At 41.6% G+C, this 16,023-nt stretch overlaps 2 protein-coding genes across 2 annotated transcripts; one reads left to right on the top strand and one right to left on the bottom strand.

Moving 5' to 3' along the window:
• Nucleotides 1–4,544: 4,544 nt before the first annotated feature.
• On the bottom strand, nt 4,545–5,693 carry LOC139816405 (uncharacterized). Its single transcript, XM_071783890.1, has one exon. The coding sequence runs from the start codon at nt 5,691–5,693 to the stop codon at nt 4,545–4,547; it is 1,149 nt and encodes a 382-aa protein (XP_071639991.1).
• A 1,893-nt stretch (nt 5,694–7,586) lies between these two features.
• Nucleotides 7,587–12,358, top strand: LOC139816224 (uncharacterized). Its single transcript, XM_071783623.1, has 2 exons — nt 7,587–8,272; nt 8,387–12,358. The coding sequence occupies exon 2, from the start codon at nt 9,028–9,030 to the stop codon at nt 11,686–11,688; it is 2,661 nt and encodes an 886-aa protein (XP_071639724.1). The 5' UTR covers nt 7,587–8,272; nt 8,387–9,027; the 3' UTR covers nt 11,689–12,358.
• The last annotated feature ends 3,665 nt before the right edge of the window (nt 12,359–16,023 follow it).

Below are 16,023 nucleotides of genomic sequence, written 5' to 3' on the forward strand. Positions count from 1 at the left end.
GCCAATCGTTGTCATTATGCAAAAGCCGAATCGCGCCCGTATATGACGGTATCGCAGCGAGCGTCTGATATAATATAAATGTCGTGTTTTAATCTCTCCACAAAGACACGAGGGCGAGTCATGTTTTTCTCATGCAAGTCAAAAATTATTTCTAAAAGATTTGAAAGTTATTATAGATGTTTTATACGCAAATTGCACATTTTCACAGCAATTTTAGAAGATGCATTCTCAACAGCGCTTTCAAAGTGCTTTGCACGCGCTCTTGTGCTACGTGCGCTTTCAAAGCGCTTTTTACACGCATGATTAACGAAAATGTTTTTAAATGTTTTGAAAAGTGAATTACATGTTTTCAAGCAACCTTTTATAGTCTTAAAAATAATTTTCAGCACACTGTGAATCAAAATCCATCAAAATAGCCACCTGCCAAAAAAGTGCGTGACAGCGGTTTTGGGAAAGGCATTCTCAATAGCGCTTTCAAAGCACTTTGCACGCGCTGCTGTGCTATATGGGTGGTACTCTAAAAAACAACGCCTTGTCGCAACTTCAACAGCCGAAGCTGAGTATCGGGCAGCCGTTTCTTTAATTGACATCTCCCAGTGAACACATCTCATAACGGCAATATAACATGGAAATTACATGTAATATCACAATGTTATTCTTGTGATATATAAGGGCTGCATAACATGGAAGAAACATGCAATTTAACATTTGTTATATGCAGGTAATATAACTGTTATACATTTTTTTTGCGTTACAGTTATGTAACAAAAATTGTGTAATTGTTACGTAACACGCTTGGATCAATGTTAGTATAACTAGTAATATTTTGGTAATATTAATGAGGTGTAACGGAATAACATATACAATATAAGACTGTTGATTTGCTTACTGTTCACGTTTTTCTATGTGTCCGGGCTCTTAAACCCAGCATCGTTTTATTTTGCTAGAGCTAATAATGATCTGCGCTTTTCATCATAAATTTTCAATTGTTTTTAAATATATATATTTTGTTTGAAAGGTTTAATATTGTGCAGAGGCCTTTTAGTTTGCCTTAAGGCAAAAATTATAATTTACAAAATACATAATTTATAATTAATAATTATTAATAATTTACAAGATATTTATAATTTCTATGATCAATTTATATAATCATCTATCCATATCGGTAACGATTTAAACACACCAACCTTGCTGTGCGTTGACAATCAGTCTGCTATTCACTATAATATAATATTTAATATAATATTTAGTTCAATTCTCTCTCTCTCTCTCTCTCTCTCTCTTTCTCTCTCTTTTTCTCTTTCTCTCTCTCTCTCTCTCTCTCTCTCTCTCTCTCTCTCTCTCTCTCTCTCTCGCGCGCGCGCGATACAGAACGCTAGTAAAGGTAAGGTAACAAAGGGCAAGAAACACATTGAGATTCCTAGAAAATTTATTGAGGAACATATTGGAAAAATAATTAAACTGAAGCATGTCAAGAGTTCCGAACACCGAGCTACGGTGTAAAATAATTAAGGAGGAGTGTTAAGTTGTAATTATTTTACATTGTTACCTACTTGCGAATTCTAACTTACCGACTGCAATCTTTATATCTGTTAAGGGATGAGCCGTCTGTTTTACCGGCATTTTTTGTCGGCACGTAGCGTCATATTAATTTGACAGAATTAAAAATCCTTCTCCAGAATTGCAGTACGTACATTAATGATTCGGGGGAACTCCGATTTTATATAGAAAACGAGAAAAAATTACGGAAGTACACAGATTTCCTTATCCTACTTTTATCCCAATATGGCGTCTCGAGTTGCGGCGAGCTGTCAGCTCGTCACAAGATGTATTTCATATAAGAGATATACCATTGGTACGAACGCGAAAACAAGTTCCCCCGAATTGCACAACAAGAAAAACATCGATAAACCCTCCAAATCAAGATTTGGAAGCGTAATATAAAAGTATAATGTCGACGTGCATCGTGCGTATGTGTGCGTGCAATGTAGCGTGCTATCCTTGTCTATATCTTTGTCTATACAAGGACAGTGCTCGGGGGGGTGTTAATCGCCCCGGATTTGCGATCGGTCGATGAGATTTCGCGGTTCGAAGGACCAGAGGGGCAATCCCCTCACAAGTTTAATTAGGCGAATAAAGCGAAAGCAAGCGAAAAGCGACTCACCGTATCGTTGCCCGATGGTCTTGTGGTGGCCTCGTGGCGTCTGGTCCTCCCTGTGGTGATGGAGAGCGGAAGGCGTGCAACAGGCTAGGATGTGCAGGCACTCACGTGCCGCGGCAGGCAGGCAGGCAAAACGTGCAATACGGCAAGCAGGCGATATAGCAGGCACATGTGCAAGAGGCAAGCACTCAAGCCCGAGATTACTGAGACGACTTGTCGAGCTCCGAAACTGCGAGTTCACTTGATTACTCCGAACTGTGCGAGCGCAAGGCGAGTGTGTGTTCTCGAGTCCACGTTTGGACGGCGAATCCTCCCACGGTACTCCTCGGCTCGCGCACCTGCGAATAGCGGCCGGAGCGAGTACTCATGGTTCCAAATAATTGCGGGCCACCCGTGGGCGGGCAGCACGAGTCGGGTGAGTCGCGCGAGTGTTGCTATCTATCGCGATCCGCCAACGTCTCGCGCGAGTCACGAATTACGAATTTGTACGTTAATTATACGCGCAACTTATCAGCTAATATGTACAACAGATAATGATGACGCAAACATCTGATATATACAGGCGAGCGCCAACCATACCGCCCACCAAAATACAATGCTTTGTATTTTTTTTTGTTTTTACTCGGAGTCCGCGTCCCGTGGTGTGCCCGTCGGCAAAGGGCGCAGCTTAACCGGGAGACGCGAGATTGAGCCGTCCGCCACCCGAACCGTGGCGACACGCGGGACGCTATCGCTACCGAAATGTAGCGTTTTCTACTCGGCCACGTTTCCAGCGCAACGGGAACGCGTTGTCGTCTTTAGTGGCTGAGTCTGCCGCCCACCCTGAGAAGTCCCGTTGGGTCTAGGAATGAAGCGAGTGAGCTGAGTGACTTGGGTAGTCTCTTCCCGTTCCCCAGTCGATCGATCCCCCTACCGACGGACCCCAGCTGAATCAATTTTACCACCGCTAGTAGCGCCGAATGCGCTTCGAGTTGATCCACGGCCAAGGTCGCGGGTACCGGCTTGGCCCCGGATCGAGTCGCAACCTTATGAGATACGCAATTACCCTACGAATTTTATCTAACGACGAATCTGCTTATTTGTAACGAGATTTGAACGAGTGGATTTGCAAAATCCAAGGGTCGGACAGCGAAGGGTCGGACACAAATGGATGCGAGACAACGACGCGACCCGAATGATTGCGCTAATGGGTTTGTCAAGCGAATCGAGATAATAGGGCGCGCGTGTGCGCAACATTTGTTGACGACCTCCGGCGGAGGTCTGGCCGTCTGGCAGCACCCGCAGCCCTCCGTGATCGCGGGAGAAGCGCGAGTCCTACGCCAAGACGTCGGTAATTTTTGGCCTCTGAATGAGGTCCGGCCGTTTGGCGACACCCGTAGCCCTCCGTGATAGCGGGAGGAACCCTGGTGATCGCCAAGACGGAGATATCCACGATACCGGGAGTGTGTGGTGACTCGCCGGTTATGACCTCCGAGTGAGGTCCGGCCGTTTGGCGACACCCGAATGGTGACGCGCCAAGACGGCGGTAATGCGGTCCTACCGTTCGGCGTCACCCGAGTGGTGACGCGCCGAGACGGCGGTGTCCTCGGACACCGAGAGTGTACGATGACTCGACGGTGCACGATAACGGGGCGAGGGTGTAGGGCCTCGCCCTCGTTCAACGAGCTACGATTACGCGAATATCTTCGCCGCGACTGTGCTCATGCGACGTGCGGACGAGAGACATCACGCGTGACGATGTGTGACCTCCGAATGAGGTCCAGCCGTTCGGCGACACCCTAAGCCCTCCGTGATAGCGGGAGGAGCAATAGTGAGACGCCAAGACGGCGGGAGTCGAAGACCTCCGAATGAGGTCCGACCGTTTGGCGACACCCGAAGCCCTCCGTGATAGCGGGAGAACGATGGTGCTACCCCAAGACGGCGGTAACGAGGTCCTACCGTTCGGCGACACCCTAAGCCCTCCGTGATAGCGGGAGGAACAATAGTGAGACGCCAAGACGGCGGGAGTCGAAGACCTCCGAGTGAGGTCCGACCGTTTGGCGACACCCGAAGCCCTCCATGATAGCGGGAGAACGATGGTGCTACGCCAAGACGGCGTGACGAGGTCCTACCGTTCGGCGCCACCCGAGTGGTGATGCGCCAAGACGGCGGTGTCCAAAAGCACCGTGAGTGTATGGTGACTCGACGGTGCACGATGAGTCGTAAGGGACCCGGGACGGGGTGAGTGTGTAAGACTCGACCTCGTCCAAACGAACTACAATTACACGGATATTGTCACATTCAATTACACATATTGTCGCCGCGAACGTGCCCATGCGACGAACGGGCGAGAGACATCACGCGTGGCGACGGGCGCGCGATTATGTCTCGAGGCAATGCTCGCTTAGTGTCCGCCTGCATTCTCCGGTGCCGCGACGTCAACGACCGAAGTTACCGCCGGAGCGGTCGCGAGAGACGGGACGCTAGCCTGCTCGAAGTGCAGGAGAGAGTGGTGCTTCGCCTGACAGGACCGGCAAGTCCAAAGGCTAGGGCAAGTCTTCCAGTTATGGCCTGCGCGGAGGCAATTCAGACAAAGTCCCCGTTCGCGTGCAAAGCTATACCGTTCTTGGGTCGAGAGCTGAAGGAAAACGGGGCACTTAGCCAGCAGATGCTGCTCCGTGCATTTTGGGCACGCGGCGCTTTGAGCGACGAGCGAAGTAGTCGACGCGGTTTTCGTTGACGGCTGAGGTTTTGCTTTACTCGACTGTGCCGAAGGGTTGGATGCCGACGCGAGAACCGTGCAGTATCCCGCTAGAAATCTCGTTAATTGGTCATACCGCGGCGATTCCCCGGTCATGTGGGCCGCTTCGAACTTCTCCCGGAGCGTGGGAGTGAGCTTTTCGAGTAACTGATTAAGCAGCATGAAGTCCCACGCGTCGACAGGATAATCCAGCATACTCAGGGCGCGCGTGTTTTCGGTGAACACGTCCAGTAACGCGCGGAGGGATTCGGCGGAATCCGCAACCAACGGTTTGGCGTGTACGAACGAACGCCAGTACTGCGTCGCTAATTTGCGCCTATTCTGGTAGCGCTCCCGAAGCGCATCATACGCGATCTCGTAATTTTCCGCGGTCAATGGCAGGTTTCTCACCACGCCGAGAGCCTCCCCCGATAGCGAGGCCAACAAATATTGATATTTCTCGATCGCGGACACACTGCGATTTTCGTGGATCGCCTGGTTATACAGCGCGATAAAAGACGGCCATTTGTCAAGATCACCGTTGAATTGAGGAAGGGCGATCTTCGGTAATTTAATCGCGGAGTGATGCGCCGGCGGCGCGCCCCGCGCGGATTCGTCGGTCTCCCGCGCGGGAACGAAGCTTTCGTAACGCCCTATTACCGCGAACCGCATTGTGTCAAAGTCATTACGTATCACGTCTTCTTGGGCGAATTCTTCATCCGTAGCGTCTTGGATGATTTGGAGGTGGGCCTCCTCAAAATCCTGAACTAATTGCGCTACCGCCGGATACCGAACAAGAAAGGTTGGCCTCATGGCCACGTTTGTCTACCGCGAGCATCGAATATTGATGCACTTCCTGCATGCGCCGAATGCACAGCTCGCGGCGCCGCGCGCTGCTGCCTCGAGTCATCTTGAAATCGGAGTACAAGATGTACTTGTCTCAAATTGAAGGCCGCTCGTGAACGCGCGACGCTATGCTCGTCAGCCGGTAGCGAAAATATATACACAACGCACGAAACGAAGCAACGAGTTCGAAAGTCGAGAGAATTCAGGGGGTGGCAGCCAGCACAACAAACGCAAGAAGTATGTCTCGCTCCGGAATGCGGAGATCAAATAAGCATGAGCGAAAGCCGCGCCGCTCGCCAAGGTCGAGGGGGGGCGGACGACTCGAGCTCGAAAACAAAGGTTGATGGCGATGAAAGTTCACGAATAGTCGATCGCCTTTCGCAATTAATTTTTCAAATGCAAAATCCGCAACGATTCTGCTACGATTAGCTCGAGAGATCGGAGTAATGGCGTGCGCGCGAAAACAACGAATACGCGGATATATTCGCCGCGACGTGACGATGCGACGTGCGGACAAGATATATCACGCGAAAGGCACACCCCGATTATCCGATTTCAATGTCCCGATGGACCGCGAGATCAATGTTCGATTAATGAACTAAACTAGGTGGTCGAGTGATAGCACGCGCGCAAGCAATTACTCCTACGCGGATATCTTCGTCGCCACGTGCCGAGTGCGACGAAGGACGAGAGATATCACGCAGGGCAAGGGGGCACGCGCCAATCACACGATGCAAGAAAATTCGAATGATGGCCCGCACGCAGGCGAGACCACAATAACGAACGCCGATTAGTCGAATGCAATGACAAACGCTCATGCGGAGTTCCGATGAATCGCGCGAAAGGTCGGCGGAAGCTTCTAGACGCGAGAAGGAAAGATCCGGCTCGAAGGACCAATGCTCGGGGGGGTGTCAATCGCCCCGGATTTGCGATCGGTCGATGAGATTTCGCGGCTCGAAGGACCAGAGGGGCAATCCCCTCACAAGTTTAATTAGGCGAATAAAGCGAAAGCAAGCGAAAAAGCGACTCACCGTATCGTTGCCCGATGGTCTTGTGGTGGCCTCGTGGCGTCTGGTCCTCCCTGTGGTGATGGAGAGCGGAAGGCGTGCAACAGGCTAGGATGTGCAGGCACTCACGTGCCGCGGCAGGCAGGCAGGCAAAACGTGCAATACGGCAAGCAGGCGATATAGCAGGCACATGTGCAAGAGGCAAGCACTCAAGCCCGAGATTACTGAGACGACTTGTCGAGCTCCGAAACTGCGAGTTCACTTGATTACTCCGAACTGTGCGAGCGCAAGGCGAGTGTGTGTTCTCGAGTCCACGTTTGAACGGCGAATCCTCCCACGGTACTCCTCGGCTCGCGCACCTGCGAATAGCGGCCGGAGCGAGTACTCATGGTTCCAAATAATTGCGGGCCACCCGTGGGCGGGCAGCACGAGTCGGGTGAGTCGCGCGAGTGTTGCTATCTATCGCGATCCGCCAACGTCTCGCGCGAGTCACGAATTACGAATTTGTACGTTAATTATACGCGCAACTTATCAGCTAATATGTACAACAGATAATGATGACGCGAACATCTGATATATACAGGCGAGCGCCAACCAGACAGATATAGTTCGCCGGTCTTCTTTACCGACGCCGATTGAGTTCGGCTACGGCTCCAGCATCCCCTTAACAGTTTAAATTATTACATAAGAATTCTTAGTTATATGAATAATTGAATTTATAATAATAATATATTTGTAAGCATTAAGGAGGGTGGCTAGTGTCATTGCGGGGCAGGCGGCAAGAGGGGAAAGCTTATAGGTGTAGCGTTGCTTTTTGCTGCCTCTCTCTCTCCAACGCCCAATATATATTTATGTCTCTTTTAAGTGCAGAAAGTTCAAGCGCGCACATAGCCTGCACTTTTACACGGACGCTGCCAACTCTAAATAATCACATTTTTCATCGCGAGAAATAAACGAGTTTGAGCAAATAAATATGTAGAATGCATTTTATTAGCTATTTCTTAAGGTTTTAATTTGTTGTTTGTACAATTAAAACCCAAATACGTTATTATTCACGTTGAAATTTGGCAACCACGCAATTTCGTTCTCAGTAGCTGGTAGCACTGATACAATAACCTCGGGCCTCGGGAAGACAGGAACGCGAGAGATCTTGAAGTATTTAATTTTGGTGTTCTCGACGAAAATGAAAAGGTGGAAAGGAAAACTGCAAACTGTAAAGCAGTACAATCGTCGTTTAAAGCAAGTGGAGAATGGAAAGCGGCGAAGAAAAGAAGAAGAGACAGAAGAGACAGAAGAAACAGAATGCGTGGTCGATGGGCGACGTATATTGATTTAAAGGTTATGTCGCAACACATGATCTGTACTTTCTGTAATGAGGATTTATGGATGAGAAATATTAAACAAGAAAAGAGATATGGTTTGGCTTCATATTTTCTGTACTCTGCCAGAACTGCCTGCTAATGAATAAGGTACCGAGTGGATATATGCATCCTGGACCAAATAAGTTGCAATACGATGTCAACACTAAATCAGCGTTAGGTAAGTTGTACATTATAAATCTTTTTACATATTTGCAAAATTGTATAATTCATTAATAAAAATAAAAAATTAAATAAAATATTTACATTTTCTAACGATGGGACTTTTGTACAGGGACTGTACACTCAGGATTAGGATACACATCTGTTAACAAGTATCTGCAGTGCCTGAATATCCCGACCGTTTGTCCGTCCTCGTACAAACGATATGAGAGAGAGATTGGACCTATAATTGAAGTAGTTGCAAAGCAAAGCTGTCAAGAAGCCACAAAATTAGAACAATCTTTAACAATACAAAATGTGGAGTCTTTGGAAAGACTTTTGTAAGTTTATTGGCGTCAGGATTTTTACGAGCATTTGTTTTCTCTATTCTCACTAAATTGCATAAGTCAATAATAATTGTATTAGACATAATAGTATTAGACTTAGACTTTTTTTTACAACAAAATCCAGTTTTTTCAAATGTTTATTTTTTATTTTAAAAGTTTATATTCTTTTAATGATAATGAATTTTACAATGATTACATACATAAGCAGGATTATAGGAAATATACATACAAATTTTTAATAATTGTACATATGAATATTATAAAATGACTCGTAAATAATAAAAGAAATTATCAACATAAAAATACAAAACAAGCTCGTGTATATAAACAATAAAGGAGGGTATCGGCCAATAACGAGCGAAAACAAATTAGTTAGAATTATCGATTTTTTCAAATGTATTGTCAACAATGTTGAAGGAACCCTACAATGGGTTATAATGATTGTTATCGTTTTAACGTTAAATCTGTATCTTTTCTTTTCGGGGAAAACGCTTCCATACTATTGAAACAATGGATCGACACGAATTATAGAGCTATAAGATCTGTATCCAAATTACAATTTTTAAAATTGTGTAAACATAATGGTTTAATACCATCACACTTATATTACAACTACGTAAACAATATTAACTTGTTTCATGTAAGATCGAAGAACAAAGTGGAGAGCTCATTACATAAGTTAAAATATAACATTTTAAATATTGAGATTTTCGATTTACACAGAACAGTAGATTACTTACATAAAAAGATTGGCTTCCTTTCCAACAAATTATCCAACATATTACCGGTATACATTTGGAATGACATTCAGGCGCATTATAATACTCCTTTGTTAAACCTGCAAAGTAGATTAGAGATGTCCAGCAACAAAAAATTTAATTGGCTAGTCCATAAAAGTAAACTAAATCAAATTAAATCATCGAAAGCAATAACAATGTTTTCGATCATTAATAAAAACAACCCTAACGAAGTACAATACGCACGTAACAAACCTCCCAACAATCCACTTAACACTGTAATAGAAACTTTCATCCAACCAGAAGAATTCATAGAGTTAACTATTGACCTTTTGAAGAAAACCAATGACAAATGGTTTGTCAATCTCTCTAACATTGTCATCCCTCAGGATGTTACCGGATTGTTACAGTTGGGAAGCAATTTTTGCCTTCCGAACAGTTTAAACAGAAAGAAGAATATACACGAGTTCATTAAAGATATAGAAGGGAATACTAAACGTCAAAACATTAGCAACCTCTCTCGAATTAGAAATGCAGTTATCCCACAATTACATAATTACCTATATTCTAAACCCACTATTAATAATATCAACACGAAGCTTCTTACTAGCTATAAAATTACCCAGAGGTTTTGTAAAAACAATCCTAATATTATTTTTACACGGGCAGATAAAGGTAATATCACTGTTGCGATGAATAGAGTTGAATACATTCAAAAAACAGAAGATATGTTAAAAGATGATAGTACTTATACAGTGATAAATAAGAACCCCGCAAAACAAATTGAAAACAAATGTAACAATTTACTTAAATCATGGTTCAACAAAAACTACATTTTGAAACAGAATTATTTCAGAATGCATTCCAGTGACGCATTATTACCTAAAGCGTATGCCCTTCCAAAAATCCACAAGCCGAATAATCCGTTCCGACTAATTGTGTCCTCAATTAATACAGCACTTTATTCCTTTGCCAGTTATTTACAAGGGATTATTTCTGATAACATTCCTAAAACAAGAAGCCATGTGAACAATAGCTTTGACTTATATAAGGAGCTCTCTGGTAAGATATTGAGAGTTTCTCAATCAGACATTCTCATATCTTTAGATGCAACTTCTCTTTTTACGAATATTTCTCTAAATCTTGCATTGAATAGCATCAAAAAAAGATGGCCGGATATTAGTAAAGGCACCAAAATCCCCGAAAAAGAGTTTTTAATGGCCATAGAATTCATATTATCATCTACATATTTCACATTCAACAACGTGACATATAAGCAGACCTTTGGTTCCCCCATGGGCTCTCCGCTGTCCCCGATTATTGCTGACATTGTCATGCAAGATTTAGAGGAATCAATATTAGAATCGATGGATTTCGAATTATTGTTTTATTTCCGGTACGTTGATGACATAATTTTTCCTGTTCCACGCGACAAAGCACATTACGTTTTAAACAAATTTAATAATTACCACGAAAGACTTAAATTTACCATTGAATTTGAAAAAGATCGTAAGTTAAGCTTTTTGGATTTACAACTACATGTGATTGATGACACTATTGTCATAGATTGGTATCATAAGGATACATTCTCAGGCCGATACTTATCCTATTATTCGAACCATCCGGAATGCCATAAAATCGGCACGATATACGGTTTAGTTGATAGAACCTTACTTTTATCTCATCCTATGTTCCATTCTAAGAACATTAAGTATGTTATCGAATTGTTAATTGCCAATGGTTATCCCTTAAATTTAATTTTCAAACGAATCAATATAAGATTGAATAAATTGTTCAACGGCAAACTTAATATGAATAAAAATAAAATTGATACAATTGATTCGGATGACAATGATGAAAGAAAAATTATTGTTATACCATTTATCAATAATATCTCGGAAAAAGTAGCTCGTTTTTTAAATAAAAACGAACACATAATTGGTTACAGAGTGCTGAACAAATTAAACAAATTTATAAGAACACATAAAGATGTTTCTGAACTGTGCGTGAATAATAATGTCATCTACAAAATCAATTGTAACAATTGTGATGCCTCTTATGTGGGGCAAACCAAAAGGCAATTAAAAACAAGAATCAATGAACACAGAACCAACTTTAAATTGGATCCATCAAAGCATTCGGTCATAACGGAACATATGCAAAATCTCAACCATAGTTTCAATTGGAACAATCCTGTAATATTAGATTTTGAGACAAATTATCATAAAAGGCTTATTTCCGAAATGATTCACATAAAGGAACAAAAAAACGGCATTAATTCCAACAAAGATACTGAATTACTTGATGGGTCATATTTTAGTATCTTAAGCGAACTTAGTAACAATTCATAGGGACTTATTTTTCGTATAGACCGACAGTCTTTATTGTTGGTTGACTGTGTCACGACGTTGTAGCCCAGTCGCACGGAGGATTCGAATCAGTCCGGTACTTAAAAATAGCTCTCGGTATTTCCACAATTTAGTACGTAGAATCGTTAACTTTTGTTACTATTTTACTTTTTGACAAATAACATAATTCACCTCATTACATTACAGTTCACACGCGTTCTAATTTTATATATTTGACTCCTATTGTGACGAACTGGCTTCGCTGACTGACACGATTGATTCCCATTGTCCACTGAAGAATTAATCATGGATCTGTTTCGATTTAAAATGAAGAGTTTCAAACAAATGCGCACCGAGATAACTCAGGCTGTCAACAGCATGGAGATTAACTGGTTAAATCCATACGTAGTTATAAATTTCGTGCGACTTCATAATATCTAAGGTATTTTTTTGATTGTAAAAATAGTCTGAAGCGTATATTTTAATGTATATTATGAGGCTGAAGAAGGCACGGTGTGCCGAAACGTCCCTTCAACATTGTTGACAATACATTTGAAAAAATCGATAATTCTAACTAATTTGTTTTCGCTCGTTATTGGCCGATACCCTCCTTTAAAAGAAATTATGTTTGTATCCAATCTAAAATTATAAATAAAATCTATAATTATACACAGCAAAAACTCAGACATTTATTATATCTCTTTCGTATTCTTACTCTCATTATTTTTCCCTAATGATGTATAGGCCTGAAGATCTTCGAAGCGGGTTTCTAGTTAGAAGTAGAGAAGAATCCGAAGATTCAGTTCTATTAACGAAAGAAACAGATGATTCTAGAAGTAGAGAAGAATCCGAAGATTTAGTTCTATCGACGAAAGAAACAGATGGTTCGCGTGAATTTCAAGAAAACTATAATGCGCCAGACGAATCAATCAATCAAGCGATGAATGATTTAACACGAATCTTTATTTCTTACGACATGGGTTGGAGCAAACGAGGCTCAGGGCGTCAGTATGACAGTTTGAATGGCTACGCTTCTATAATCGGGACGCAGTCTGGTAAAGTCTTAGATTTTGCAACGAGAAACAGGGAGTGCCGCTTATGCTATTTAGGAAAAGCGAAGGAAAAGCATGATTGTCGTCTAAATTTCAACGGCAGTGCCAAAGCAATGGAGCCTGATACTGCAGCTCAACTAGCGGCTAATAGCACGATTTTGAAGTCGCAAAACGTACAAGTTGGAGTTTTCATAGGTGATGATGACAGTTCAAGTATCTGCGCTGTGAGAAATGCATGCAGTCACCCCGTTGTGAAGCACTCAGACAAAAACCACACTTCGAGAGGTGTGACAAATATGTTATACAAAATTGACAAGAGAAGTGATGCTAATAAAGAGCTGACGTCAGAAGCTATCAAATATTTACACAGATGTTTCACATATGCTGTATCCCAGAATCCAGGAAATCCGGATAATTTGGCTGCTGCAATCAGGAACATCCCATTCCATGCTTTTAACATGCATGATAATTGCGGAGATTGGTGCAATTATTCGAAGGATCCGGAAAATTACACACATTCAACCGTTCTTGGTGGTTTTCAAAACGAACGTTTATTTGAAGAGTTAAAAGAACTTTTTAATAAATTGGCAAACAACGCAGAGAAATTCTCGACTGGCGCTTCGAGCCAGGCTAATGAAAGCCTGAATAACATTATGTCAAAGAAAGCGCCAAAAGCCGTGTGCTACAGTCTTTCCGAATCTGCTGATTTTAGATATGCATCCGCGGTTGCCCAGAAAAATTACGGAGAAAAATATGTAGAAGAGGTATATAAATATTACGAATTGAGTCCAGGATCACATTTGTCTAAACACGTAGAAAGATGTGCAAAATCAGCTCGGATACGGTCGACGAAAGCAAAGACACCACTTTTCAAAGCGCGAAGACGAACTCTCAGAAAACAGAGATCTCAATTACGAAATAGACGGGATCATCTCGAAGGTGAAACTTATAGCAGTCACATCGGTCTATTGAGCATGCCTGCAGTAGAAACTGACCGCGATACATCATCTACTGAGTTGCCAAGCTTAGCAAACAATTTCGATCACAATAATAACTCCACAGCTTTGGTTTTTTTCGATTTGGAAACTGCGGGGTTAAAACTGACTTGCGAAGTCTTACAGGTTGCTATGAAATGTGGGAGCACAATGTTCAATGAATACATAAGGCCAAACGAAAATACGAAAATATATCTTTGGCTGCTTCAAAAGTCAATGGACTAACCAACGAAGGACACGATCTATTCTTACACGGAAGAAGCGTACCTGCGAAGCCTTTGCACGTAGTTGCGAACGAATTGCTCCAATTTTTAAAGGGTTTACAGAAGCCTTGCGTGTTAATTGCACATAATTGTGCTTTTGATGCTCCACGACTTATACGTCTTATCAATCAAGTAGGCCTCGTCACAGAATTTATCCACGTTATTGACGGTTTCGTAGACACTCTGCCACTTTTTAGGAATAAGTTTTCCGGTGAAGATTGCAGTTTAGTAAAGCTGGCAGCTCGAAACTTTGCTCTACATCCAGAAAAAGCTCACGATGCAATGTACGATGTAGTAATGCTACAGAACGTGGCCTTTTATAACTTCACAGTCGACGAATTACTTACCAGTAATAAAAAGTACGTAGAAATGTTGCAATACGACAAGAATTTCAAATCACTTGTACCTTTGTCAAATTCCAACGAGATAAGAAAAAGAATGGCTAATGCAGGTATTAGCTACGTCCTATTACAACATGCATACAGTCAAAGAAAGGAAGAGATTATATCACTACTTGAAAAGAAAGAGAATGGAAAAAAGCAACCCAGTGAACACAGTAATATAGTAGCAATGCAACGGCAATGTAACCGAATGTAACAGGTTATATCAACCAGAGTGTTACATGTAACTTACATGTAAGTTACAATTTCCGACTCAGCAATATAACATGTTACATAACGTGTTATTTAACTATTACGTAACAGTTACACCAACTGTTGTACTAGCCGTAATAATGAGCGTAAAAAATATTTTTTTTTTTTTCAAGATTTTATTACCATTTTATAACTAAATTTGTTTCTTAAGATGCAGTCTATGATTATAAATATTTTCTCGAATTTAAAAAAACACACTTACCTTGGTGGGATTCGAACTCGGGACCTCCCAGTGAACACAATGCAACATGTAACGTACAGGTTAGTTGTAATTTCCTACTCAACAATATAACACACGTGTTACATTGCATTTATATTGTTGAGTAGGAAATTACAACTAACCTGTACGTTACATGTTGCATTGTGTTCACTGGGTCTGGATCGTGAGCCAACTGCCTTACGTGGTAGGCTACTTCTTAATTTGATGTAAGTGTTATATATAGTCTACATATGTCACAACCAGCGCAAATATATAATTTTTCAAAAATCATCTTAAGAAACAAATTAAGTTTAAAAAGAGTATATAGCTGCACAAATTTTTAATATTGACATTATATCTATTATATGTACATAGAAGCAGTACGTAAATGCATTCTACTAAATTGGTACATGTAATGGTAATATGCATCATGATGATTAATTACGTTATTTACCGATATGGATGGATGATTATATAAATTGATCATATAAATTATAAATATCTTGTAAATTATTAATAATTATTAATTATAAATTATGTATTTTGTAAATTATAATTTTTGCCTTAAGGCAAACTAAAGGGCCTTTGCACAATATTAAACCTTTCAAACAAAATATATATATTTAAAAACAATTAAAAATTTATGATAAAAAGCGCAGATCATTATTAGCTCTAGCAAAATAAAACGATGCAGGGTTTAAAAGCATAGAAAAACGTGAGCAGTAAGCAAATCAACAGTTTTATATTCTATATGTTATTCCGTTACACTCCATTAATATTACCAGAATATTACTAGTTATACTAACATTGATCCAAGCGTGTTACGTAACAATTACACAATTTTTGTTACATAACTGTAACGCAAAAAAATGTATAACAGTTATATTACCTGCATATAACAAATGTTAAATTGCATGTTTCTTCTATGTTATGTAGCCCTTATATATCACAAGAATAACATTGTGATATTACATGTAACTTCCATGTTATATTGCCGTTATGAAATGTGTTCACTGGGAAGTGATTAAAACAAAAAAAAATGCTGAATATTATCATAAGTCATTTCGAAGAGTTGCTCAAATAAATTTGTGATATGTATGCTGTAAGCTATATTTAAGTATTACTGTTTTTGCACATGTCATATGCTGCGTTATAAAGTTTAATAGCATAACATAT

This window comes from Temnothorax longispinosus, chromosome 7, assembly GCF_030848805.1.
Source record: "Temnothorax longispinosus isolate EJ_2023e chromosome 7, Tlon_JGU_v1, whole genome shotgun sequence".
Lineage (NCBI taxonomy): Eukaryota > Metazoa > Arthropoda > Insecta > Hymenoptera > Formicidae > Temnothorax > Temnothorax longispinosus.

What these genes read in the sequence shown, in the direction of transcription:
- LOC139816224 (XM_071783623.1), top strand. Translation starts at nt 9,028, where the DNA reads ATGGGTTATAATGATTGTTATCGTTTTAACGTTAAATCTGTATCTTTT.
- LOC139816405 (XM_071783890.1), bottom strand. Translation starts at nt 5,693, where the DNA reads ATGAGGCCAACCTTTCTTGTTCGGTATCCGGCGGTAGCGCAATTAGTT.